This window comes from Botrytis sinoallii (genome assembly GCF_014898435.1).
Source record: "Botrytis sinoallii strain Bc 23 chromosome Unknown BSIN_015, whole genome shotgun sequence".
In the NCBI taxonomy this organism is placed as follows: domain Eukaryota; kingdom Fungi; phylum Ascomycota; class Leotiomycetes; order Helotiales; family Sclerotiniaceae; genus Botrytis; species Botrytis sinoallii.
In genome coordinates this window covers 585802-610601 of record NW_024066042.1, presented here as the reverse complement: position 1 = coordinate 610601, position 24800 = coordinate 585802, and the positions used below count along the sequence as shown (strand labels likewise).

General features: G+C 43.0%; 9 protein-coding genes across 9 annotated transcripts; 2 read left to right on the top strand and 7 right to left on the bottom strand.

Annotated features, from left to right (window-relative positions):
- Positions 1-1490, bottom strand: EAF02_008203 (uncharacterized protein; the record flags this gene model as incomplete). Its single annotated transcript, XM_038904251.1, has 6 exons — positions 1-92; positions 171-425; positions 484-559; positions 642-1173; positions 1233-1246; positions 1305-1490. 6 exons carry the CDS (start codon positions 1488-1490, stop codon positions 1-3), a joined length of 1155 nt encoding a protein of 384 aa, XP_038755973.1.
- Positions 1491-2402: 912 nt separating this feature from the next.
- EAF02_008202 (uncharacterized protein) lies at positions 2403-3734 on the bottom strand (the record flags this gene model as incomplete). Its single annotated transcript, XM_038904250.1, has 1 exon — positions 2403-3734. One exon carries the CDS (start codon positions 3732-3734, stop codon positions 2403-2405), a length of 1332 nt encoding a protein of 443 aa, XP_038755972.1.
- A 144-nt stretch (positions 3735-3878) lies between these two features.
- EAF02_008201 (uncharacterized protein) lies at positions 3879-4484 on the bottom strand (the record flags this gene model as incomplete). Its single annotated transcript, XM_038904249.1, has 2 exons — positions 3879-4187; positions 4245-4484. 2 exons carry the CDS (start codon positions 4482-4484, stop codon positions 3879-3881), a joined length of 549 nt encoding a protein of 182 aa, XP_038755971.1.
- Positions 4485-5735: 1251 nt separating this feature from the next.
- Positions 5736-7116, top strand: EAF02_008200 (uncharacterized protein; the record flags this gene model as incomplete). The annotated part of the gene is made up of 2 exons (XM_038904248.1): positions 5736-6802; positions 7026-7116. The coding sequence occupies 2 exons, from the start codon at positions 5736-5738 to the stop codon at positions 7114-7116; spliced, it is 1158 nt and encodes a 385-aa protein (XP_038755970.1).
- A 603-nt stretch (positions 7117-7719) lies between these two features.
- On the bottom strand, positions 7720-11558 carry EAF02_008199 (uncharacterized protein; the record flags this gene model as incomplete). The annotated part of the gene is made up of 4 exons (XM_038904247.1): positions 7720-8069; positions 8228-8375; positions 8513-11239; positions 11337-11558. The coding sequence occupies 4 exons, from the start codon at positions 11556-11558 to the stop codon at positions 7720-7722; spliced, it is 3447 nt and encodes a 1148-aa protein (XP_038755969.1).
- Positions 11559-12352: 794 nt separating this feature from the next.
- On the bottom strand, positions 12353-13459 carry EAF02_008198 (uncharacterized protein; the record flags this gene model as incomplete). The annotated part of the gene is made up of 1 exon (XM_038904246.1): positions 12353-13459. The coding sequence occupies one exon, from the start codon at positions 13457-13459 to the stop codon at positions 12353-12355; it is 1107 nt and encodes a 368-aa protein (XP_038755968.1).
- Positions 13460-14304: 845 nt separating this feature from the next.
- Positions 14305-17941, bottom strand: EAF02_008197 (uncharacterized protein). The gene is made up of 4 exons (XM_038904245.1): positions 17780-17941; positions 15403-17308; positions 15291-15354; positions 14305-15239 (listed from the first exon to the last, which is right to left on the bottom strand). The coding sequence occupies exons 2-4, from the start codon at positions 17070-17072 to the stop codon at positions 14589-14591; spliced, it is 2385 nt and encodes a 794-aa protein (XP_038755967.1). The 5' UTR covers positions 17073-17308; positions 17780-17941; the 3' UTR covers positions 14305-14588.
- Positions 17942-18982: 1041 nt separating this feature from the next.
- EAF02_008196 (uncharacterized protein) lies at positions 18983-20117 on the bottom strand (the record flags this gene model as incomplete). The annotated part of the gene is made up of 3 exons (XM_038904244.1): positions 18983-19185; positions 19239-19923; positions 19989-20117. The coding sequence occupies 3 exons, from the start codon at positions 20115-20117 to the stop codon at positions 18983-18985; spliced, it is 1017 nt and encodes a 338-aa protein (XP_038755966.1).
- A 3028-nt stretch (positions 20118-23145) lies between these two features.
- EAF02_008195 (uncharacterized protein) lies at positions 23146-24529 on the top strand (the record flags this gene model as incomplete). The annotated part of the gene is made up of 3 exons (XM_038904243.1): positions 23146-23362; positions 23595-23788; positions 23907-24529. The coding sequence occupies 3 exons, from the start codon at positions 23146-23148 to the stop codon at positions 23991-23993; spliced, it is 498 nt and encodes a 165-aa protein (XP_038755965.1). The 3' UTR covers positions 23994-24529.
- Between the last annotated feature and the right edge of the window lie 271 nt (positions 24530-24800).

The following is a 24800-nucleotide window of genomic DNA, read 5'->3' as shown; positions in this document are numbered from 1 at the left end:
TTAATACATCCAATAATTTCCAATCTGTCTTAGATCATCAACCAAAGCTGGTGGGTTATCCAATCCCGGAAAGTGTCCACCGAAGTTATGATCTACGATCTCGTTAGCAGGAAGAAGGGAATAGCGCCACGAGAATTGCATTGGAAGAGTCAAGAAAGAGAGAGACTCACAATTATAAGTCACTAAGTTTCCCACCCATGAGACTACCTTTTCTGTCCAGAATGCACCGCTGTATTTGAAGCTGCTAAACAGCATTGGTGCATCGGTTTGCGCCTTGCTGTAGCTTGAACTATACGCGTCGGTATTTTGCGGGTAGGTGAAAATAGATGATACGAAAGACTTGGTTAAGAAGTAGAGAGAGACTTGGCGAAGGATTTCATTGTGTGTGAGGACAGATGGTGATGTTCCTGCTTGTGGGTCGGACCCTTTAGGTTGTTTCAGCTTGAGATACAAACGGAAGATAGGGGGGGTTGAAAATCTTACAAGAGATATATTTCTCTGCCATCCAGGACAATTGTCCGACGGGGTTATCGTGGAGCGCTAATCCGATGGTGTTGGTCTGTTTATCGATTCAGTTTGTATTTTTAGTTTTATTTGAAAAGGAATAATATCAGGATAGTACTCCTGCATAGAATTCTTACCTTGGTACTGTGTTCGATGACATACCCTGTGTTGAAACCCAGGACCAGATTTTCCTGGAACTCCTCATCCGCATCGAGAGTGATGTTGTATTTGGGGAACTCGACCGGACTTAATGGAAGGAATGGTATACCGGTAAGATGAACTGCGCGTACTGACTTGTTGAAATTGTTGTATAAGTTGTGTGCTACATTACTACCAAAGTCTGACCCATGAGCAGCATAAGTCTCATATCCCAACACATCAGTCATCAAAGTGTTGAAAATGCGTGCTGTATCGTTTAGCGTCCAGGTGGCAGGTGGTGCACTGGAGAATGCGTAACCTGGTAGTGAAGGGACCACGACATGGAAGGAAGCTGAGGTTCTATTGGATGTGCTGGATGCTGTCGTTAACGGGTCTATCACTGGAAGAAAATCCATGAAAGTTCCAGGCCATCCATGGTTTGGGATAAGCGGTATTGCGTTTGGCTCACTAGACTTCTGGTGGACAAAATGGATCGTTAAGCCTTCGATAGTTGTTGTGTAATGATTGTACCTATCAAATCATTAAATACATGAACATATGCTTATTATGATTAACTAGGATATAATAACCGGTTCAAATCAGCCTGCTCGGTAGCTCAATCAAAAGTGGTAGTCCATTCCTTCTGCATCGATTTTAACAACGTTCAGATCAATGCCGAGCGAGCCACCGAGTCCAGGATATTCCTCGACGGCCGGTAGTTGGGTTTGGGCTACCAGTTGAAGCATTCGATGTGGCTCTAAGTCGATTGTAAAATCCTTAACTTGGGCGAGCGCCACACGACCGGTTAAGAACCCTAAGGGAATATTCATTGACTGGAACAGCTGCATCTTCTTAATTTACAACGGAAAAGTTATATTAATATCGAGTGCTGGATTTTACTCTTCTAGAAGTGCAGAAAATCCATCTTTATACATTATCCCCAAATAGAATTTGCTCATCTTACGCGTTGTTGATTGTTTGAATGTGAGGATTATTGGCTCGCTTCGAATTCTCCAACAGTTGTTTCCAACAGTTGAAAAACATACATATACGTAAGACGCGAGCCCTTGCTGTCTGATGTGAGAAAAGTAGACTACAGAGTAGTAACTAAGGCAGTGTATATTGAGTACATGATTATATTAGATTAAACTAAGCTAGGGGTATGGATAATTATATCTCCGTGTAACTTAGATCTTTCAAGAAGCGCAATAAGATATCACAAAAGATTTAGGAGAGAAAAACGGGGATAAATAGTTAGCACGGGAATTCTGCTCCATTATATTGCATATGGAGTATTCTATACCTTATATAGATCACACTGTGTCGAGCAGAAAATATAGCTTGTTATTTAAGATAAGATTTTATATTTTCCGGCATCACTCTGTGTCACACGCTTTTGTCTTGGACACTCTACTTATTAGAGATCCACGACATGAGAGATCTGTACTTCTGAGATTATCACAATCATATTCATACGTTCAATGTGAGATCAAAATAATTAGTAAGTTGGTATATGTGCTGAAATAAAGATTGTGCAGCAAATCAAAAATGTGATGAAATTTCCCTGTATCTGAGCTCTGTAATATTTCAACGTGCTGGATTTGTACGAGTACGATTCAATTTTGTTCTACACATGGTGTCTATTATATATGACCAATCTTCGATCTAAAACATGCACGAATTGCTGCTCATGGCAATCTGTACAGGAAATCTCCCCCATTTCCAATCCTATCCAATCTATCTTCTCTATATCGCGCGTCTCACTTCTTGCGTAGACATCCATACTTCTTATCCGCCATCACCTCTTCAGTGGTAGTATCCCCGTCATCGTCAACAATCAATCCCAAATGCGAGGAGGATACCTCTCGGACTCTTATCATCTTTTTGTATGTATCAACCCTCTCAATTCCAGCACATGTATTATCAAGATTTGAAGATGGCGGAGAGTTGATTGCAAGTACGAGAATCTCAGTGAGTGACTTGAGAATATTGTTTGTGTATCCGTGCCGAAAAACGAGCGCCGCGTGTATCAGGGCTAATAACATGTGTAGAACAAGAATGGCTACTGCCAAACGTCTCGTGGAGCCTTGAAGAGAGTAACTGTAGCCATAACGGAAGCGCTTGATGTGGATATCTGTGACGTCTTTGGGAACATTGGATAAATTAGTAAAGTTGTGGTTCGGTGCCACTGTAGGAATCAAGACTTTGAAACCTATGTTCATCATATATGGAATCCTTGACATTGCATCTGACATAAAGGCTGTCGCGATCATACCCAATGGATTATCGTTATTGATGCCAAATGACGAGGATGCCAGAGGCAATACTATATCGTTCGGTGGCAAGGCGACATTTGCCCACTCGGCATCTATTTGTACTGTACGCATGGTTTTTGTTGTATTGTTAAAATCTTGCATCCAATCATCAAGACTCTGTGTTGGATTGGTGGTGCTAGGTGAGTGAATATACCGATCTCTTGTGGGGTCAATGTAGAGTTTAGACGCCTGCCACCCAGCAAACAAGGAACACGAGGAAATACGAACAAGGTACCAAGTCTGTCTATTAGTGATGGAAGTAAGGTTGTTCTGCACACCTAACCCTCCTTCATAATGATCAAATATCACGACCCCTATGGACGGAGAGTTGGCGGTCTTATTTTTTGACTGCATCCATGTCGCTGAGGGCCCTCCCCGAGCGCTATTCCACATCTCGAGTGCATTCCGAACTTCTGATTGCCCATATTTACCCTGAGACGTATCTCTGTTTAAGAATGGCAGTGATAGATCATCGAGCGTCTTGTATCCTTTGATTGATCCATTTGTTATGTTGTAGTTCCTGCCTATGCAAGCTGCGACTACCTGTGGTGCAGGAGGATCTTCGCCGTTAATCATTACTTGAAATCTGGACGTTTCGTTTTGTGATCCTACCATCTGGGCAACTGATGTGACAAGTGAGCCTGTTGGTACAGATACAGTTTGACTCAAACACCAAGTATATATATTATAAAAGCCATCAATCTTTAGAGCTCTTTGAAAGCTTGATGCGCCGCCAATGAATCGATCGTAAAAAGCTTGTTTTGAGTTCATTGGCATGGTAATGTTCCACGAATACTGTGATTCTTGTGAACTGGGTCTGTCAGCCCATGCCCGGATTGCCGAGAAGCCACCTGCTGCGCAATTGTCTGAGAATTTATTAGACTCGAAAGTGCATAACGTGTCAAAGCTCGAATTGTCGACCTATTTAGGCCAAACTTGAGACTTTTCTGCGTTTAGGGTAAAATGGGTAGTAGACCAGGTCGAATATTCTGTCGTTGGGACAATCCACCAGTCCAGGGATGGCAACATCAATATTGCAGACGCAGGTCCAGAGACGGCAGCTAAGATCATAGCAAAGAGCTTCATGACAACAAACAATAAGCGACGCTTGAAATGATGTCCATATGTACCTGCAGCCCACAACTCCGGGCCGAGAAGCGACCCAAGATCAGTGACTCTGAAAGCGATGAGAAACCCACCAAGTGGTATTCCTTGACGTAAAGCTTCATGCTGTAAAAAAGACAATATGATTGTTGACAAAGAAATCCCGATAAGTATCTCATGGACTTTAGCTACGAATTGCAGTCCGTTAAGCCGAGTATTTACTTCTGCATCAGCATTACCCAATGAGTTCGCGTATATTTCGTGCCCATTCAAGAAAAATAAAGTAATAGTGATCATGATAGGTAGTACATGTATACCGGTTCTTTGGAGCGCTTTCCGTCTGTCCTTCCAAACTGCTACTTTCGGCTTCTCAGCCTCCTCCTTGACATTTTTGATTGGAACGAGAAGAGATGGGAAAGACATTGAAATGAATCGAGGAAGGAAGAAGTGACGTTCTAATCAAGGCTTGTGGAACGGATAGTTTGGTGAACGAACATTTTGCTGGTCAATGTCGAACAGAAATTACTTTATATGATTGTGTTTACTGTGCCTTACACTTGAGTGATGAACCATTATTCTCAAGGCAGAAAACTAATCCTTTTTCTTAGAATATTTCAGCGGTGTCATCCGGGCGTGTAGCTGAAAGCCTGATAGTTGATCGATGGGGGCGAAACCCAGGGAGACAGAACTACCAATGGCCTTTGCAATACCTGGATGGAAGATTCTTGCCAGATTTGAAAATCTTAGATAAGCAGCGAAGAACAATGGCTCACCGGTATCGAATACTCGAGTAGAGGCATACATATCTCAAGGCTAAGGTGGCACATGGCGACACACTTGTCAGCCCTGATTAATCGTCGGAGCCCTTGGATTATGCATATCTTCAAAGTCTTTATGCTTGTCGGTACATTTATAAATCCACAGGCTGACAAGAAGTACATGAAACGTAGCGATGAAGACTTGAGATGGGGAAATTCACAGGGAGCGCCCACTCGTACCAAATGATTGGAAAATCAAAGCCTTGAGTGTCTGATATCACGATTGGGAGGATCATAGCATCAATGCCATGCTGTGCCATAATGATCCTGAAACGATGAATATGAGGAGAAAGATGTTGTGCTTATGGAGCGTTGGCAAGGCGTCATGATTCCAGAAATCTGCTTTCCTCAGAGCGACCTTTACCTTGAAATTAACGATGAGAACGCATTCACCACTTGATGTCGTCGTCTTCGTCTTTGTATTTTCCTTTCACTAAAAATATAAGAATCCTCAAGTACACCATCTTATCTCGCATGTCACATCATCCAACCAATCACTATCAACAAGCATCCCCACCTCCAAAGCCATGGGAGCTAAATCCCTACCACCAATCGCCATCCGCCATCCTCTTAAAATGAAGCTTCTTCACCGCCCCGTCCAACCACCTTAAACCACGAATTCATCAACTTCTTTCTCACACCCTCACCTCCTCTTTTTCCTCACCTCTCACAAGCTTCATATTCTGATAGTCTGGGTCCATCTTTCCATTAAGGCCCATCCTATACTTGTTCGAGACATACATACATATACATACATACATACGCACAACATATCTGCATATATCTCGAAAATCCGGGCTTCAATCGATTGATCTGATTAATTAAGGATAAGGATACAAACACCGACTCCGCAGAAATGGAGCGATACCCCACACCTCCCTCCACGAGTTCTCCCAAACACGGATATCACGATGATCATAACTTAAGAGGGGCACGAAACGAAGCTCCAGCGTCATATGCTTTCCACAACGATCACAACGATCATAAATCTACCATCTATTCTTCCTTCACAAATGCATCGACTATCGTTCCTGCCTCCACAGAAGCATGGGCGTCCGGTTATCCAGCTACTAGTTCCAGTAAACCCATCGACAAACACCCCCAAGATTTCTTCGGCATCACATCTCAAGACCCATCTTATAATCACCCCAATCCAATTCAATTTGCCGGTCCTCCCCTCCCTACCACCACCGAATCTTTCAGAACGCAAGGCCCCAATGCAAAAAGTTACAGCTATGACAATGTTCCACTAGCCCATCGACCCGCCCAAGAAACCTACTGGCAAACAACATCCGACCCCGTTTCTCCCTCCCAAATCCCCCAAACCCACCCTTACCCCGAAACCTACAATCCCTCGCACCCCTCCCATCCCGGACCTCCTCCCCGCCGCTCCAGCTCTCCCATCCCCAACACTGTCCCCTCCATAGCCGGCACAAACCCCTACTACAACCCCCCCTCCCAAACCTCTCAATCCTATCCCCAACCCCAACCTCAGCCTATCCGCCGCCGCTCCTCTCCCATCCCAGGTCGCATCTCCTCCCCTCTCAAAAGACCTCTCTCCCCCTACTCTCTCTCCCGTCCTAAACCTCGTCCTGGTTTTGTAAGACGCGTTGCCTCGCGCTTCACATCCTGGATCCGCTCTCTCTTCTCCTGGATACGAGCAAATCCTATCAAAACCGGTTTATTATCCTTCATCCCCATTTTACTCGGGACCGGAGTAGTCAAAACCGTGAAAGGAGTGAAGCATTTCCTTGGAAATCGGGCTTCTAAGAGAAAGGAGAAGAAACACGAACACAAACTTGAGAAAGAAGCAAAGAAGTTGGAAAAGAAATGGCACGAGGATATATTCGGGGATTTTAAGGGATTTGCAGGGACTAAGGGTGGACCGCTGAATGGGATATTGAAAATTGTTCATTTGTTGGTGTAAGTCATTTTTCTATGCTTTTTCGCCTTGCGTACTCTATTTCTTCTTCCTACTTGTTCTTTCTTATCGCCACCTCAAAACACCATGGTTATTTTCCTGAACCCATCGGTCCCGAAGAGTCAAAATCAGATGACCTCCTTTTTCCTCTTTTCCTTCCAACTATTGCGCCAACCTGAAACCTCCCATTCCTCATCTCCTTTCTTCAAATCTAACTCCATACAGAAACCACTACTGCAGACTCACGCCCTCCAACTTCCCCCGCGCAGCCTCTATCCTCCTCGAACTCTATTTTCTCGACATGAAGAATCTCTAGTCTATTTTCGCCAACTTAGAAACCGTCTATTTTTCTCTCTTGCTATATTTTCCTTATCTCATCTTATTTCCCATTCTAACGACCAAAATGTAAACCCGTTCCAAAATCCATGATATCTCATCATATTTCCTTTCCTTTCCTTTCCTGTCCTGTCCTTTCCTTTCCTTTCCTTGACCTTTTAACGACCTAACGCATGATACATAACGCATAACGCAGAAACGACACATGAAGCATGAACGAAGCATGAAGGAATTAGAACGGTAGCCTAGGTATATAACATCATAACCTCGAAAACTTCAAACAAGAACTCGCCGCTCGCGGCTTTAATGATAAAACAAAATGACCACCAAAATACATATTCTTTTTCCCGTGTCCTTGTCCGTGATTTCGTAACGTGTTCGAAAGGTAAACTCCCATCCAATTGCGTCTTTGATTCCCGTTCTGGTGAAAGGATCCCAAACTCCGAATTCTCGCTTGATGCCTGTCTGGAGTCGTGTGTAAAATATATGTAATATATGTATGTTTATTTAACGACAAAACGGAAGTAAGAAGATATACATAAAAAAAGTCGTCGCTGAAAATAACACAATGAGCAAACCCCGCTCAAGGAATAGGAAAATCCGAGTCTCCATTGCATGTGACATCTGAAGAACTTCCATTTGTGCGATTCTTCTTCGAAGGACTCCTCGACGAGACTGTTGTGCTCTTTTTAGAAACATTCTTCCCCGAAGGATTCCCATTTTTAGATTTCGCACAGTGTGTATGTGGATTTGAGAGATTCGTCGTACGTGATGGATTCTCCGTCCGAGTTTCTGAATTCGAATTCTGCGTCTCGCTCTCAGTCTGCGGATACCTAGCGACCAATGTCTCGATCTGTTTGAGCATATCGTGGATCCGATACGGTTTTGTCGTTACATCATCCATGCCCGCTTCGATCGTGCTCATTATTTGATCTATTCCAGAATCACATGATTGATTAGCGTCAAGTTCCAGTCCTGTCCGTTTACAACCCCATTTGTATCTAACCCAACCTATCTGGATTTATAGCGGGATTGGAAACACATAGTGTATATAACGAATGAATTATATAGATAGAAGAGTAAAAGCCTACCTTTCCTGGCATTGGCCGTTACAGCAATGATCGGGACATGTCCTTTTATCATGCCCTGAGCCTCCCACTTCCGGATCTGTCTTACACAAGTGATACCATCCATGATGGGCATTTCCAAATCCATGAGTATGAGGTTGAGTGGTTGTTTCTAAATAGTACGTGTTAGTGATATACATTCTTGTTCCTACTGCCAAATCATTTCCCACTGGCACTCTGCATACTTACCCACTAGTGCCGAAAAGTCGTAAAAAAACAGGGGGTGTTAAGAAAAAGGAAAGTACATACGGAGTTCTCTTCCTCGCCACCATCCCCAACCCAGAATGTCGTCTCTATGAGGAATTCTAATGCTTCTCCACCATGATTTGCAACATTGACCCCATATCCTTCTTTCCTCAAACTTTTCACCAGCACTTTTTGATTCAATAAATTATCTTCCACAACCAACACCTCTAACGGTACCTCCTCTCCTTCTCCACCGTCATCTTGATTTCCTTTCGTGCTTCTTTTAATAGTCAAAGGAGACAGCCGAGAGCTTATCCTCCTCATTGTCAAAGGTCTTATGGGAATCTTCGCATCATTTTTCTTCACCGCCATCCTATCCGTCACGTTATGTACCGTATCCTCATGACTCAAACTCGATATTTCAAATCCACACGCCTCTCTGAGCGCATCATCCCTCAACGCCATCTGTAAATCCTTTTTCATACTATCTTCCGAAGCTTGCAAATCAAGGGGCGGAGTCGTCCTCCTTGTCTTCAAATAGAATTGAAACGTGCTTCCTTTTCCCCGTTCGCTATGAACTCCGATTTCACCACCTTGCATTTCAGTAAGTTGTCTCGAGATAAAAAGTCCCAATCCACTTCCCCCGTATTGCACGTGGGTTTTTGGAGACGCTTGCATGAAGAGATTAAAAAGATTCGCCTTTTCGCTTTCCGAAAGGCCTCTACCGGAATCGGTGACGGTGATAGAGATATAAAGGACTTCCCCATCTCCCCATTCACCTTTTACAGTTTGATCAGAGCTGCTTTGATGCTTAGGTACATATTCGACAATCGATTCTTGGGAAGATGGCCTTTCGAGAGAGGCGGCCATAGTGACGGTGATCCAACGGACTTCTTCAGTTCGGGTAAATTTGATGGCGTTAGTCATAAGATTTAAAAGAACTTGCAGAACTCTGCTTGGATCTAATAAGGTCCAATCTACGTTCAATTTTCCGATGGAATCATGTTGGACGAAATCCAATTTGGTATCAGCTTGTTTGAGTTCTGATTCAAACATTTTGAGAGCGTTATGGATGATGTGTACCGGCTGAGAGGGTTCGGGGGAAACAACAAGAAGGTTGCTGTCTAATCTTGAAAGAGTCAAGATATCATCAATAATACGCTTTTGATGCATGGCACAGTATATGATTGTATCTGTAGCTTCAATGGCACTACTTATTAGATGCGTTGGCGGCTCGGTGGATGTTGATTCATGGACTTTCTCAAGGCCACTGAATTTTTTGATCGAGTCTTCATATTCATGCAGTGAAGAGAGGATTTCATCGGCACAACCGATTAATGCTGACAGTGGGTTGCGCATTTCATGGGAGGTCATATCAATAAATCTCTCTTGCTGCCTCCTCATTTCCAGGGCTTGTTCCATTTTCGCTCGTAGTTGATTTTCTGACCACTTCAACTCTGTAATGTCCGTAATACAACTCATGATCGTAGAAACATTACCTTCATCGTCCAGATCCGGATATAAAGTGAGTAAGAGATGAGTCTCCGTCCACTGCTCTTCACCATCAGTAGTCAGCTCTGGGGCTCTCCACGGCTTATCAATTCGTGTCTGAAATGTGAGAGGCTTCTTCTCTTCAACACAATCAGACCAAGCTCTTGTCACTGGACCGAATTCTCCGGCCACTAACACTTTCTCCCAGTCGACCTTCAAGCTTCCAACCTCTAATTTTGTCTGGGATTTCCAGAGATCGTTTGCTGTCAGGGCAGTTCCATCAGTCTTTAGGATTGCGAGCCCAACAGGGATTCGTGTTGCAAATCGTCCAAAGTTCTTCTCACTTTCGGTAAGTTGATGTGATAGAATTTCCCTATCTAATGCCTCCTGTTTCGCAAGTGCCAACCGTCTTTCCACTTCCTGGCGGAGGATGATAGCAGAGAGTTGAGGAGTCGTTACTTGCTTTGACAAAATTTGTATCCACTCTTGATAATCTTTATCATAGGATACTCGAGGATTCAATGCAATGACAAGAAAAGCAAGAACACTTTGTGCCTTGGAATCCGTTATCGGACAAATAACTACATGAGTTGGTTCGCCAAATCCTCGAAACTGTATCCCATCCAATCTTTGCTTCATCTCGGGATCCATAGGCACTAACACGCTCTCCATTGTGTTCATAGCTTGGTTGAATGGCTCAGTCATCCAGTTTTGATCATATGCTAGATCAAAGCCCGAAGGTGCAATGGAGTGTCCTTCGGGTATGCCAACAGAGCCTTCAAAAACGCAAGGTACAGTTGATGGAAGTGGACTTGATGCTTCGGAAGATTCAGAAACCGAATATAACAAGCAAAAAGGCGCGTCCTTATCAGCCAGCTCAAGTCCTTGGATCAAATGATTCCAAAGATCACGAATGCTTTGGGCTTTCGATAAGTGTTCGCCCAGAGCACGGATGATGGCCATTCGTCTGTATCCAATTACTTGACGTGTAGTTTCATCAATCGTGGTCCGTACAGCAATAACATGTCCTTCATCCTCACAGATGATCGGGATGAATTTATAAGTCATGTAAGTTTCCTCTTCAAACCCATGTCGATGAAGGAGAAGAAGAACATCATTCTGAATAAGTGCTTTGCCTGTCTCTTTTTGTGCTTCGATAAGTACGTCGAAATAGTCCCATACCTCTGCAAATCCAATACATATATTTTGCCCTTGTGATGCAGGATGTTTATCACCGATAAGTTGAGTAAATGGTTCATTGTAAATAATGGTGCTATCATCCCCCCACAAAATTGTGGCCTATCTATTAGATCAGCTATGACGTCCTCTCACATATAAAATTGATCGACAACAGAAAATAACTGTCAAAGTCAGAAATTGTAAATGAAAGACTCACTGGGTTTGGATCTGCAAAACACAAAAGTACCATAGAACGAAGCTGCTTCGACCATCCATTCATCGGACCCAGAGGACTTTTTTCCCAATCGACATCCACGGTAAATTGTTGAAATGGAGTCAACTCCATTGTCCGTGGTTCTGATATCCAATCGAAATTCTTCCGTTTTGACTTCTTTGCACCCCCTTCACGTGCTGCTCCCAGCGCGGTATGTCGATCCATGTTACAAGTTGAAGAAACTTCTTCAAAGAAGAATGCCTTGAGTCCCAGCTGGTGATCTGATTCCGCATAAAGAGTTTGCCCTGGTATCAAAATGTAAGGAAATCTGGGACGACAAAATTAACACTCTGATGTCCAAGCCGCGGTAGAGTATGTATTCGGTCAAATTGGAGCATCAGTGGCGAGCGTAGAATTAATCATCCAACAATTGAACCGGTGGGAAAGTTCAGGTTATTGTGATGATAATAAAATTGACATGATTATTGAAAAGCGATAATAGAACATAAAAAATTTCAGCTTGTCTAAAGAATGCCGACAACAAAAAGGAGGTTAGGAACTAGACTTGTGCGTGGCTGTGGTGGTCGTGTGAATTTGGAAACCTGGAAAAGCACTAATGAGTGTTCTAGAATGGCCTTAAGCTCGATTCAGTCGGAGTTTTCAGTCCGTTTCAAAACAATTCACGTGAATGGGGGGAGTCTAGATCATATTCCAAATTCATCTAAGTATCCACAGAGTATATCTACACATACTTCACTTGCTTTATAGATTTGATCTTGATAAAGTTGTTGATGCTAACGTCCTTGTTGACAGGTCACAAAAGTTCTTTTGCATAGATACACACAATATTGTTCTCGCAAATGATGGCAAGAAGTCCCAAGCGTAACCCGATACACACAATATTGTTCTCGCAAATGATGGCAAGAAGTCCCAAGCGTAACCCAAAATTGGAAAAGTAATTGATGGGGAAATGGTTGATACAAGTAACATGATATTGGCCACCAATCCGCCCGAAACCCTTATTCATTCTCATCAGTAGAAAGGACAATTCTCCCATCATTGTTGAATGGGTGTTCCTTCGAATAGCTCTCCTCATGAGGATGATCAGCTATACCAAATTTCAAATTATCCCCCTGCAAACACGAATGGCCAGATTGATAAAACACAGGATGGAAAAGATGCGAATTGCCGGCGGCATTGCGTCTTCTCTCAGTAATGATAGATATTGCATCACCTAAAGTTGCCGGAGTATTGTGACGTGTAAAATCCAACCCTCGGGAAAAAATATATTCTGTCCTTTCCGACTTGGTAAAAGTTTGGTCGTAAAGATAGATAAAATCTGAAGGGTCATATCTCAGAAGATTTCTCACAAGACACCGGTACCATTCTCCATATCCCCACGCAATCTTCTCAATTGCGTGAGGTGTAAAATTGTACTGAGATTGTATGGTCGAATCCGATGGAAAAAGATCTAGTTCAATGAGCTTGACCACATGCTGTAGAAACTCAGTGAGCTGCAATATTTCAATTGTATCAAATGATTCTATCAGACGTAAGCGAGGGTCAGATATGACCTCAACCGGAGGAGAAAACCAAGAGCCCATGCCACGGGAGCCTGAGAGACGACCGGGGTTGAACTGAACGTAGATTTCGTCGTGAAAAAGAGTAGCATAAGTCCAATAATTGTAGATAGCCCGACGTAAACGCTGTTGCTCATGAAGCCAAAGAAATCTCCTGTCCTGGTAATCAAGGCGCCATCTAAATTGTGGAAAGATCTCGACAAATCTTGAAGCAGCTTTGCCAAATTTCATCATTTTGCTCAATAATTGGTTCGAGAGATGGGGCTCGTCTGGAACTTTTATAATACGATCGACGGCAATATTTCGGCGTGCTCCTGTGCCGACAAGACTTCTACCTTTGGTTGAATCATCGCTCATGACCAATTTCACCAGGCTAGGAATTGGACCATATTCATTGTCCAATGCTTGCCTTATGATGGGCATACGTCGTCCACGTAGCGCATTGTAATTCTGTTTGGAAGTCTGGGACAAATGGAGAATATCAATGAGGTCGGAACACTCATATATTCTCTGTAGTAACTCGGTTGAAAGATTCGCGATGGACATGTTGAATATATGCTTTTGGTACGTTTGGGATGTTTTGTTTTATTTTGTGTTATATGATGAAAGTTTCTGAGAACATGGACAGATTGTCAGAATGTATGCTAAGAGATTTGTTGGACCTGACTTTACTCACCTCTCTATTAAGTCGGGCAAGCCTTCCGCTGAAGGAGGAGTTGCCGGTTAACTGTTGTTAACTTTCAATTGCTTCAACTCTGTACTTCCCGCTCTATCGCCAGAAAGTCGATTGAATAAATTGGGCTTATCGGTATATGATAAATGCTGCGCTATTGAAGAGCGCGAACCGCAGTGATGGATAGATAACCACCAAACGGCAACGGATTTATAAGAAACTAGATTTGGAACACCCCGACATTGGGGCTATATGAATTGCAGGTGGCATCTTTCAAGCTTCTGCGGTTTGGAAATGACAGTCTGACCCGACCGAAAAGTGATTGATAAATCATGACGAACGTAGTTGCAGAGAAGGAAGCACAATAGATTCAGGAAGTGATGATGTCTACTACCTCGCTTATGTAATAATTAAGATAGGGATCTCTATCGGGGACATCGAATACGAGATATCCCAAAGCATCACGACATTTCATAGAATGATTTTTAGTATTCTGCTATTTCACCCAAGGGCTATATTAATCAGACACTTAAACTCTCTATCTGTGCTTGAGTGGTATGATGGCTTAAACAAATGTGATATATATGGATCAGCATTGCACACAAATAAAACCAGCTCTAGCTCTTTGTGAAGCCAACAGGAAATGCAGACTTCTATAAGAATGCCCACTCTATCGAAAAGCTTTCAGTATCTCAAACATATCAGAGTGAGCAATCAAAATGAAGACTGATTTAAATTATCTTGTACCTTGACTTTAATAAGCTAATAAGACGCCCCCAAAATATGCAATCTTCAAAACATGGCATGACCAGCAAATTCTAATATTCCCCCCTCGCAATACATGCGCAGCATATCCTTAGGAATAGGCTTGTTGACTATTCTAAACATTCTCCCCAACCTTTCAACTAGACTAGCTCACGATCGCTCATGAGTTCCATCACAGGGAATTTGCAAACTTCGGTCCTACCTGAGCAAATAATGATATCCCTTGCCCCAGATTATTTACACAAATTGAGTCTCCATCATTGTTGACATATTACCACCATCAATATCAGTCGCCGGAATCTCATCCCCCATCACCATAACCTGGTCATCTACCGCTTTCTCATCAAACTTTGCAAGCATCCACTTCTTTGCCCTCGGCTGATGTATCTGCAACATACTTGCCAAGTCCGTCTCTTCACTTCGCACCACCTTTCCAAATCGCTGTTTTTTAACCTTCCTAATGCTTTCTTCGTCATTCCAACACGCATGTTTGCCAGCAACGTAAATCTCACTATTTGCCTTGTACCAACTACTTAGAGCTGAATCCGTTTCGCTCTTAACAGGTCGAAGACTACCAGTTATAAAGGCAAGTATCCCGGCGAGACGATTACGGCAATCTCTAGAGGTTAGTAACTGTTTGATACCAAGATAAGAGTCGCCAACGCCCATAAGGATGATATTATCTGAGTCATAAAGTTGGATGAAATTGTCCCAAATATAGCAAACAAGATCTTTCATTTGACTTTCGAGCTCAGTCATACCAGGGTGGGAAGGGTAACGACTGGTGGCAGGAGGGGCGATGTCTGTGTTCAACGGGATGTTGATATCCATTACACCAATTTTGTTTTCAATAGCCCAGGCGATAAAATCATTAACTGGAGGTTCGACCTAATTTGATTAGCTAGGCAGATACTGTATAGCATAAAAGGAGAGACTTACAACAAAGGCGTTATGTAAGGCGATTTGAGCTGTGTCTGGATCAGGGGAAGCGTGTAATGTCGGACTAGAATAATCAGCAGACATCATTAATAAAAATGAAGAGGGGCCTTACGGATCATGAACGATTATCAGTAATCTTTTCGCAAGATTGATATATGGGGTAACCATAACTTGATTGTCAAAGGATCTTGCAAGTTGATGCCGTTGAATCCACAAGGAAGTCATCCGGTAGTTCGTCTTCAACGTGTTGCTTTGACCATTTCTGATTTGATCATCAAGACGAAGGGCTCTTCTAAATTTTGGTTCCTTGTAGTCAACGACTCCAGATCGCATACATTGCCAATATTTAGATTGATAGTACTTGACTTCTTCGAAGACTCCGGCAGCGGTTCTATTCAATGGTGGAATAGGAAGCCTAATTGGTGGTTCTCCCATCAAAGTTTTGGCGACTGCAAGAGCAGATTGTGATATTGCTGCTAAATTATAACCTCCCTCGAGACAAACTGCCACTTTTCCATCAGCAAGAGACATGAGCATATGGGTCATGTGAGAATAGCAGGCTGGTGTTACAAAACATCCTCCAAGTTCGTCTCCCGCGGCAGCGTCAAATCCTGCAGAAATAATGACAAGGTCCGGATCGAACTCTTGGGCAATAGGCATGACAATCCTTTGGAATGCTGCCATGTACTCTCCATCTCCCATACCTTGAGAGACCCATCCGATATTGACATTCTTGCCAAGGCCGGGTCCACGACCGACTTTATCGTTACCACCATCGGGAAGGCTAGGATCATCAGGTTGGCCAGGATAAAATTGGCCATTGTCATATACATGGAGTGAGATATATAAGACGTTTGGATCGTCGTAAAACATGTTCTGGGTGCCGTTTCCATGGTGAATATCCCAATCCAGGATCAATACCTTTCTACATATCTCAGGATAATCCGCCATACAGACTTTAGCAGCGATAGGCACGTTATTGAAGACACAAAATCCTAGTGCTTCATTCTCTTCGGCGTGATGTCCAGGTGGTCGAATGATGGCAATAGCATTTTTTACATTCCCCACAACAACATGTTTGCAAGTTTCTATCGCACCACCTGCAGCGACAAGTGCAGCGTCGTAAGTACAAGGTCCAACATAAAGAGACTTTCGGCCAGTATCATATCTTTGATTTGCCTCGCGCAATTCTTCAGAGGTCATGCTTAACAAGGACTCAACCCAGTCATAATGGAATGCAGTATGTGCCAGACAGATCTCGTCTTTTCGAGCTAATCTTGCCATGATACGCTGCATGTACTTATTAGGTGATTCCTTGAGAATTTTCTCGACGTTTTCCGCACTACCAGTATAGACTAAGCCAGCGTCTTTAAAGGCTCTCATTATATGTTCTATCCGTCGAGGGTCTTCTGGGTGTGCCGTATTATCTGAATAGTCTCCAGAGGTGTGTAACTTCATTCGATCGTCATAACAAACCCCAGAAGGGAGATATGCTTGGCGTGGAATAGCTATAATCTTTGTGTCTTCTGATGATGACGAATACAAATCATCCTCTGGGTCATGATAGTCATAGGTTATTGCCATGTCTTCCGTAGTAGTTAGGACCCTGGGGTCAACAAATCCATTGCCATTACCGTTTGACAATACCTCGTTGATAGATCCTGTATGGATATTTTCATGTAGTTGAATCTGTTGCTGTTGTAAATGCATAAGTTCCTGTGTATTCGGCTGCATATCTAGATCACTGCTTGACTGCAGTAACGGGGGTCCTAATGTGTCCATTATTGACCGACCAACCCGTCACCAGGACTGGTATTCAGTAGATGTTGAAAATAAACGACTGAAAGGTATGGCCTGTCATGCAAGAGGTCGAAAATATGCGACGTTAAATCAAAATACAAGCCCTCAGGCCTTAGCAGCAGACAAGGAGCTCTTTGGGTACGAAACACCAAGATACTGAAATGCCGTAGTCTTTCTTGAAATTGCGAGAATAGGTCTGGGCGGTTGAGGTCAAGAAGCTATGAACCGTCAGGATATTTGTAACCTTATCATGCAAACTTGAAAGGATAGAGGACACCCAACGCCGAAAAGTAATGGATAAATACGGTCAAAGAAGACAGGAGCTGGATCATTGTAGATGGATCCACTCCAAAACAGTGGGAGATACCTGGGGATGTGATATAGAAGCAGTTTGATAAACTGCATATACACATCATCATCATCCAGAAAATCCCAAAAGTACTCCATTTCCATATTACACGATGAGTTTTGGATCATAGGTGAGTAGAGAGAAAAAAAAGAGGAGAGTCATGTGACCTAAATGTGAGGAAAGGACAGACATAAATTCTTTGATATCTCTTGTAAAATCTAATAACAGAGTTGTACTTCTATAGAGGTTTCTTGAATCCACTTGATCCATACAAGACAACGATAATGGAGTGCGAAGAATGATTGTTGATTGAGAACAGAAATGAAGTATGTTAACTTACCGAGACAATGATGAATGGGAATGGGATAGCGGTTATCCGAAAGAAACAATAGTTTCCAGGTATTGGGAGCCGAGAATAATGTAAGAGAATGGCTGGCTGTTCGAGTGTTTGGAAAAATGTTATCTCGAGTCCGACAATACAATATTGTCGAGTTCACAAGTTTATGGATGGGTATTGTTTGTGAAGTTGCAGGAGAAGGAGAGATGGATTCCAAGTCGAAGCACCCGAGCCGACGAAATGTTGTGGCCTGGAATTATAGGCAATAGAATTAACCTTAGCACGTAAGTGCCATCTAGCATAGCAAAATTCGGGACATCAAGAGAATGCAATGTATTTTTTCAATATTTGACATCAAATCTGACAGTCGTTATTTAGATTTGAGATCAAACACAAATACTCAAAGGATTTTGCTTTTTCTTAGTGCTCATAAAACTGAGCTTTAAAAGGTCTATTGATATTACAATTCAAGATCGAAATGTTAGTCTAAGTATCTGATTTTATTTGAGTGATTTAGTGTACCGCTTTTTTCGTACATGTGGAGAGGGGCTGTGACTTTAAGGGAGGTTCTAGCCCAATGTAAATCCAATCAAAGATTTCCTACTTCTCCATATTTTGAGCCCCTTTAAAGGTTCTCATACAGTTGTCATTCGGCAATTGCTTGTATCAGCGGTTAAGCTTGGTGGTTATCCTGCCGAGAGCGATCGTAAGAAAGCAAAGGTCCTGGGTCTTCAATCCATTGACATGAATCGATTCGAAGTACATTGACGACAAAGATTATTTTCTGTATTCGGCAATAGAAGGGTTCATTACAATTGAAGTCCTTATCCAGTTGAAGGAAAGGTCAAGGGACGCGGCGGCACTATTGTTCATAGGATTCTACTCCAACATACCTTCTGAAATGGCATCAGGCAAAGGGTGTGGAGAGTTGGTAGACATTCGTGTGAGCGGAAATCATGATCTCATACATCACATCAATAACAGCACATGTAAAATGTGAGAAATTCACATGATAAGACGGTATTATGTTCTTGAGCTTGTTTTCATTCTTAACGCTATCATAAGGCATTCATCGTTACTCGGTAATAACTATTCATTTTAATGAGATTTGGCATCTGACATGGTATCAGAGCTTGCCTTTCAAGAATTCTCTGCCAAATATTGGTCAGAGTCTTCACTACTTCCTAAAGACTGAGCAAAAATCTCCTACTGCTTGTTATCAACCTTGGAGATGTAATGGAGGAGATCAAGGACACGACGAGAGTAACCCCACTCGTTGTCGTACCAGGAAACCAACTTGACGAAGTTTGCGTTGAGGGAGATACCGGCCTTGGCATCGAAGATGGAGGAGTGGTTGTCACCGTTCATGTCAGTGGAGACAACATCGTCCTCAGTGTAAGCCAATATGCCTATATTACGATTAGTAAATTAAAACAGAAGAAATATTAATAGAGTAACTCACCCTTGAGAGGACCATCAGCAGCCTTCTTGATAACGGCCTTGATCTCATCATAAGAAGCACCCTTCTCAATGCGGACAGTCAAGTCAACAACTGAGACGTTGGCAGTTGGAACACGCATGGACATTCCAGTGAGTTTGCCGTTAAGCTCTGGGATAACCTTTCCGACGGCCTTGGCAGCACCGGTGCTCGATGGGATGATGTTTTGAGCAGCGGTACGTCCTCCACGCCAATCCTTAGCGGATGGACCATCGACGGTCTTTTGGGTGGCGGTGTAGGAGTGAATGGTGGTCATCAAACCTTCGATGATGGTGAACTCATCGTTGATGACCTTGGCGAGAGGAGCCAAGCAGTTGGTTGTGCAAGAGGCGTTGGAGATAACATCAACATCACCCTTGTAGGTCTCGTTGTTGACACCCATAACGTACATTGGGGCATCGGCAGAAGGAGCAGAGATGACAACCTTCTTGGCACCACCCTTCAAATGGGCCTTAGCCTTCTCGGTGGTGGTGAAAACACCGGTGGACTCGACAACGTAGTATGCCTCAGACTCAGCCCATGGGATGTTGGCTGGGTCTCTTTCGGTGTAGAACTTGACCTTCTTGCCATTGACCTCCAATCCATCGGAAAGGACCTTGATATCACCCTTGAATTGACCGTGGGTGGAATCATACTTCAACATGTATGCCTGTACATAAAATAGATTAGCTCGGGTCCTTGAAATCTGCGGGAGGTCCGATAGCGGAAACTTACAGCATATTCAGTCTCGATAAAAGGGTCGTTGACAGCGACGATGTCAATGTCATCATGCTCAATAGCATTTCTGAAGACGATACGTCCGATACGTCCGAAACCGTTGATACCAACTTTAGTAGGAGCCATTCTGAAAGTAATGTTAGAAGATGTTTTGAAGAAAGGTCTTTCAACTCGTTTGTTGACCAAGATAGCTTGGGAAGGCTAAAATATAGCTTCGGATGTAGCCGTTGAAGCTATGGATGATAAAGAAATGACGGCGGCGTTGAGGTTATGATGAGATGGATGTAAGAATACTCACTTGTATGATTATTTTGATGATTCTTGAGATGATTTTGTAAAGGGAGACTTGATTGTTTATGTAGGAAAAGGAAGAAACGGAGGGGAGGGGGACATAAAGTTGGTGGGGTCATTGTTGAATCAATTTTACGGTAGCGCCCCTCCTTTAGCGTGGAATGAGTGTATGTGGACCGTGCCGTGTATTGGATGATCTGGATTTCTGGATCCCTCCCTCACTCGCCCCTCGTCCCTCAAATAATGATTCAAATGCTGGTATGTACTAGGTGTGTCCTCTGCAACGCCAAGTTTCATTATCAAAGTCAGTGTTCACTTGTTGAAGTATGAAGTACCTACGTGTTACTCTTGATCTTCTTGGGTTTGTTTGAGAGGTTGAAGTTAATACCCAGCTAGGTATCTAGTCTGAAGATTACTTTTTATATCCCTAGTCATTACAAGGTTTTGTTACATGTATGATGGATGATAAACTTTCATGGCATCTGTTACTCGAACTTACTTCTCGTTGATGTCCACCAAGAGGTGACATATGGGACATATGGGACTTGCGAGATATGGAGCAGATGGGACTCGTGAGATATGCAACATATGGACATACGGGATATACGGGACATACTACCCAAGCACCTACTGACAAGCTTTGAGCACTTCTATTTGTACGTACTGGGTAAGCAAGCTTGTTAGGTATTGAGTGTGAAGTATCCAAACGGGTTGTCCAGACAGGTACTTAACGGCCACCCCACATCAGCCGTTTACAATATCGTTACCACTCCTACAAGTTATCGCTCGGCTCCTCGAACCCCTCAACCCCTCAATTACCATAGGTTGATATCATGATATATCGGAATCAGTCGCTGGATGCTTTTAGACCACGGTAACTCGGGTATGTAGAGTGAGACAGTCTATTAACGTTTATCCGTGTTATCGCGATCCGAGGAGAAAGAATGTATCTTCCATGGGATAGTTATCTGATTCTCATGGTATTTATAGAGAAGATACATAAGTCTATACATCCGGACATGCAGACATCTCGAAATCCAAAATCTCACCCCATCTTACCATCGTTCAAACTTTCGCTTCTCAGATTTCTTGGTCTTTGAGTCCAAAGCAATGCTCTCGCACCGTATTGTGTCAGCCAATACTGAGCACGATGAATCACTCCACTCACTTAATACACGTGCTGCTTCGAGATTTTCTTCCTACATGATAACTGTTGAGTGAGTCAAATGGCTTTATAATAAGAGTTCTAATCACAATCAATTTCACGTCATCTCGTAAATTGATGAGGATGAGATATTGAGCTTTGCTGATAATAAGGGATATAAATCTCTGGACTCCGTTCTCCTACGGCCTCATTTTCGGACTTTCTATTTTTCTCTGATAACGCCCCACGTACGGTGGCCAAATTGTGAAAAGCTTATATTTAAGGGTTGAGAAAACAGCTGCAGAGAAGGCTCTTGGGAGCGTGAAGGGGAAAAGATTTGCTTGCTTGTACAAAGTGTAATAAGTGGTAGCCCTGGCGTCTGGAGATGATTGAATTGCATGTAAGTCTTACCTCTATGAGACTACCACGCGTGAAGAGGAAGAGGCACTTCCAAGTTCTCACACAATATATGGTTCAAGCTTCCAGTTCCCAGATAGAGAAGATAAGCAGATGCCAGCAACCCAAATGTTATAAATCAAAACTGTCACTTCATATCGGATCACTCTTGCAAAAGGTATTAGCAGCAAATTGTTCATTAAGGTCACGTTTCTTATGTTCACATGACCATCACCAAATGTTCTTGATACCCTTGCGAGGAAGCTGTACATACCTACTTCACCTAGGTACCTACCTAAGGTACTATCTTAACTCACTCCTCACTCCCCTCTTCCACTTTCAGGGCAAAACTCGGGTCTCAAATAATCTATTTCATTCGATCAGAGACAAGATCGATGGCCACTAAACTTTTGCACCCCAGGTCAACAGCTGTCGAAGGATATATCTCGGGCTAGCAACCATGTACCCCACAATTGAAGAACTCGTCCCCCATTTCAAGGTGCGGAATTGATACCAATCTATAAACAATCTAGAATACTTGATGAAGATATATCGAAAATGATACATTGGTATAGAACTCGAAGACGGCGCCGGATTATCCAAAAGGTGACTGGGTCTATGCACCCGCTGACAAATGATGCAATCGCCAATCGCGGGATCTATCATCCATGCCGTCGGTAAATAAATTTATTATGTTTTTGTCTTTCCCTCTTTTTCGATATCGGATTCGGAACATCTAATCATATCATAACGAACGAACGTTGCTACCATGGCTGGATACCTCACGGTGTATACATGTACATACAAATAGATGTCCAATTCTTCCAAAGTCCATTCTTTGGAGAGCAGAGTTTTTATATCCATCTCAAAATATCCGATATTGTTTCACAGCAACCTCACCATCCAATCGACATTTGATAATTTATAAACGTGCAAAAAATTTAATCATGGCCAACCGGATGACGTTGATTCGTCGAACCCAAGAGTCTTGAATCTCAACCAAATGAAGTTGCAACGAGATCAAAAGAGCTTCCATCATGGCTTAGTAACTCATCATCTATTCTAGCCCAGAAAAATAAAATAGTTCACATCCCGAGAACTTCAAATCCCCCAAACTTGAAGATATAAACTTACCACGTGACTCTACAAAGTGGACCTCTAGTTCGCTTAACGAAAAGCGTCTCCAAAGTCATCCGATGCCCCATCCTCCACCACCCATTCCAACTCGTACGTAGCTCTATCCTCTACAATTTGTATCAAACACTCGTCCGCACGCATAACACCTCTCGAAATCTCCAACCCATAATCTCCCCCGTCGCAAACATGCTCCGCACATCAATTGTCCGCGCCGCCACGGGCTCTGTGGTTCGAAACCAGGTTCGATGTGCTTCCACTCATGCGATCAGTAATCCTACTTTGGCCGATATCGAGAAGAGGTGGGAGGGTATGCCACCGCAGGAACAGGCCGAGCTTTGGATGAGCTTGAGGGATCGCATGAAGATTAATTGGGCCGAGTTGACTTTACAAGAGAAGAAGGCTGGTACGTGAGATTCTTTTTTAGCTGGGACATTTGGGGTTCATGTACAGAGGTTTTGGAGGGAGGTATATCCTTGGATAAATTGCAGAGAGCTGCAGATTGAAGCCACTTACCTGATGAGGCTGTTGGGTGGGAGGTTGCGGAGGTACAACATACTGGGATGGGCATGGAGATTAAAACTGGGATCGAGATTGAGATGGAGGAAAACGACAAGGCTAACAGATATTACGAACAGCTTACTACATTGCCTTTGGCGCCCACGGACCAAGAGCTCAAACTCCCCCAGGAGAAGGATGGAAGGTCTTTGGATACACAATGGGTGGAGTTGGTGTTTCCCTCGCCCTTTTCTTGGCAATTAGATCATTCGCAAAGGGATCTCCATCTACCATGAACAAGGAGTGGGAAGAGGCTACAAACGAATACTTGAGAGTATGTACAATCTTTTTGATATTCCCACAAATCTCATTTTCAACCGGGTTCTCCGTCCTTGGGCTTGGGATTTATCCAAAAGATTCAAGAATATAAAACTAACAACTCTCTACCACAGTCTCAAAACTCCGAACCCATCAGTGGTCTCTCCTCCGAAGGATACTCCGGCCCTGGTCAAGTCCAATCTGCACCAAAGAAGAACTAAATTCTCCCTCATACCAACTATACATAATGCCAGAAAAGAAAAGAATACATACCCTACTCGCAACGGTGCTATTCGAAAAAACTACCTGCATACAAACTCTTATTTCTTTTGTTGGATAGATGTGAGCCTGGAGATGGATGGGACAGAAAATGAATGGGATCTGCATGAGATGATGAAGAGGGGAGGTTTCTTGTAAAGGAAATCTTGGCGGATGGAAAGCATTGTTTTGTGCATAGAATTGGAGGGTGGGAAAATAAATCGGAAGGGTGTGGGAGAGAAGTGAGCGAGGGAGATGAAAGATCGAATCTTACAATGAACCTTTTTGTACAACAGTTCGTGAATGATTCCCTGTTTTTTGCGTGTGCGTGCTTAAAAGAACTGGCTTTTGTGAATGCTTGGATTAGGTAGATTGAAAAGTTGACTGATTTCAAAACGGGACTGGGTTTTGCAAATCATATCCTCAATCTGTAGTATTACATCACAGTATCGTATACACATACGAATGACACACATACACAGCCGCAAGAGTCAAATACCATTTCCTCATTTCCATATATAGCTACCAGGCTATTCAAATACACGGTTATTCGCTCATCATCACTATCACTATCACCTTTTTCCTACTTCCCTGTTTTCTTTCTCCCTTGTTTACATCAAAACCCCGCAAGCATACGCGCCAAACTCCCTCCCTACCTCCGTACCTGTACAGTGAAATCCTTCATCCATGTTGAAGGTATGCAAATAGTGCAGGTGAATTGATCAGCAAATAGAGGATGAAATTGGGGACGAATTCGAAGACAAAATAAA

What these genes read in the sequence shown, in the direction of transcription:
- EAF02_008197 (XM_038904245.1), bottom strand. Translation starts at nt 17,072, where the DNA reads ATGGACACATTAGGACCCCCGTTACTGCAGTCAAGCAGTGATCTAGAT. An exon ending in CTGATAATCGTTCATGATCC is followed by an intron (nt 15,355 to 15,402) that starts GTAAGGCCCCTC and finishes TGATTATTCTAG; the next exon opens with TCCGACATTACACGCTTCCC. An exon ending in CCTTACATAACGCCTTTGTT is followed by an intron (nt 15,240 to 15,290) that starts GTAAGTCTCTCC and finishes TAATCAAATTAG; the next exon opens with GTCGAACCTCCAGTTAATGA.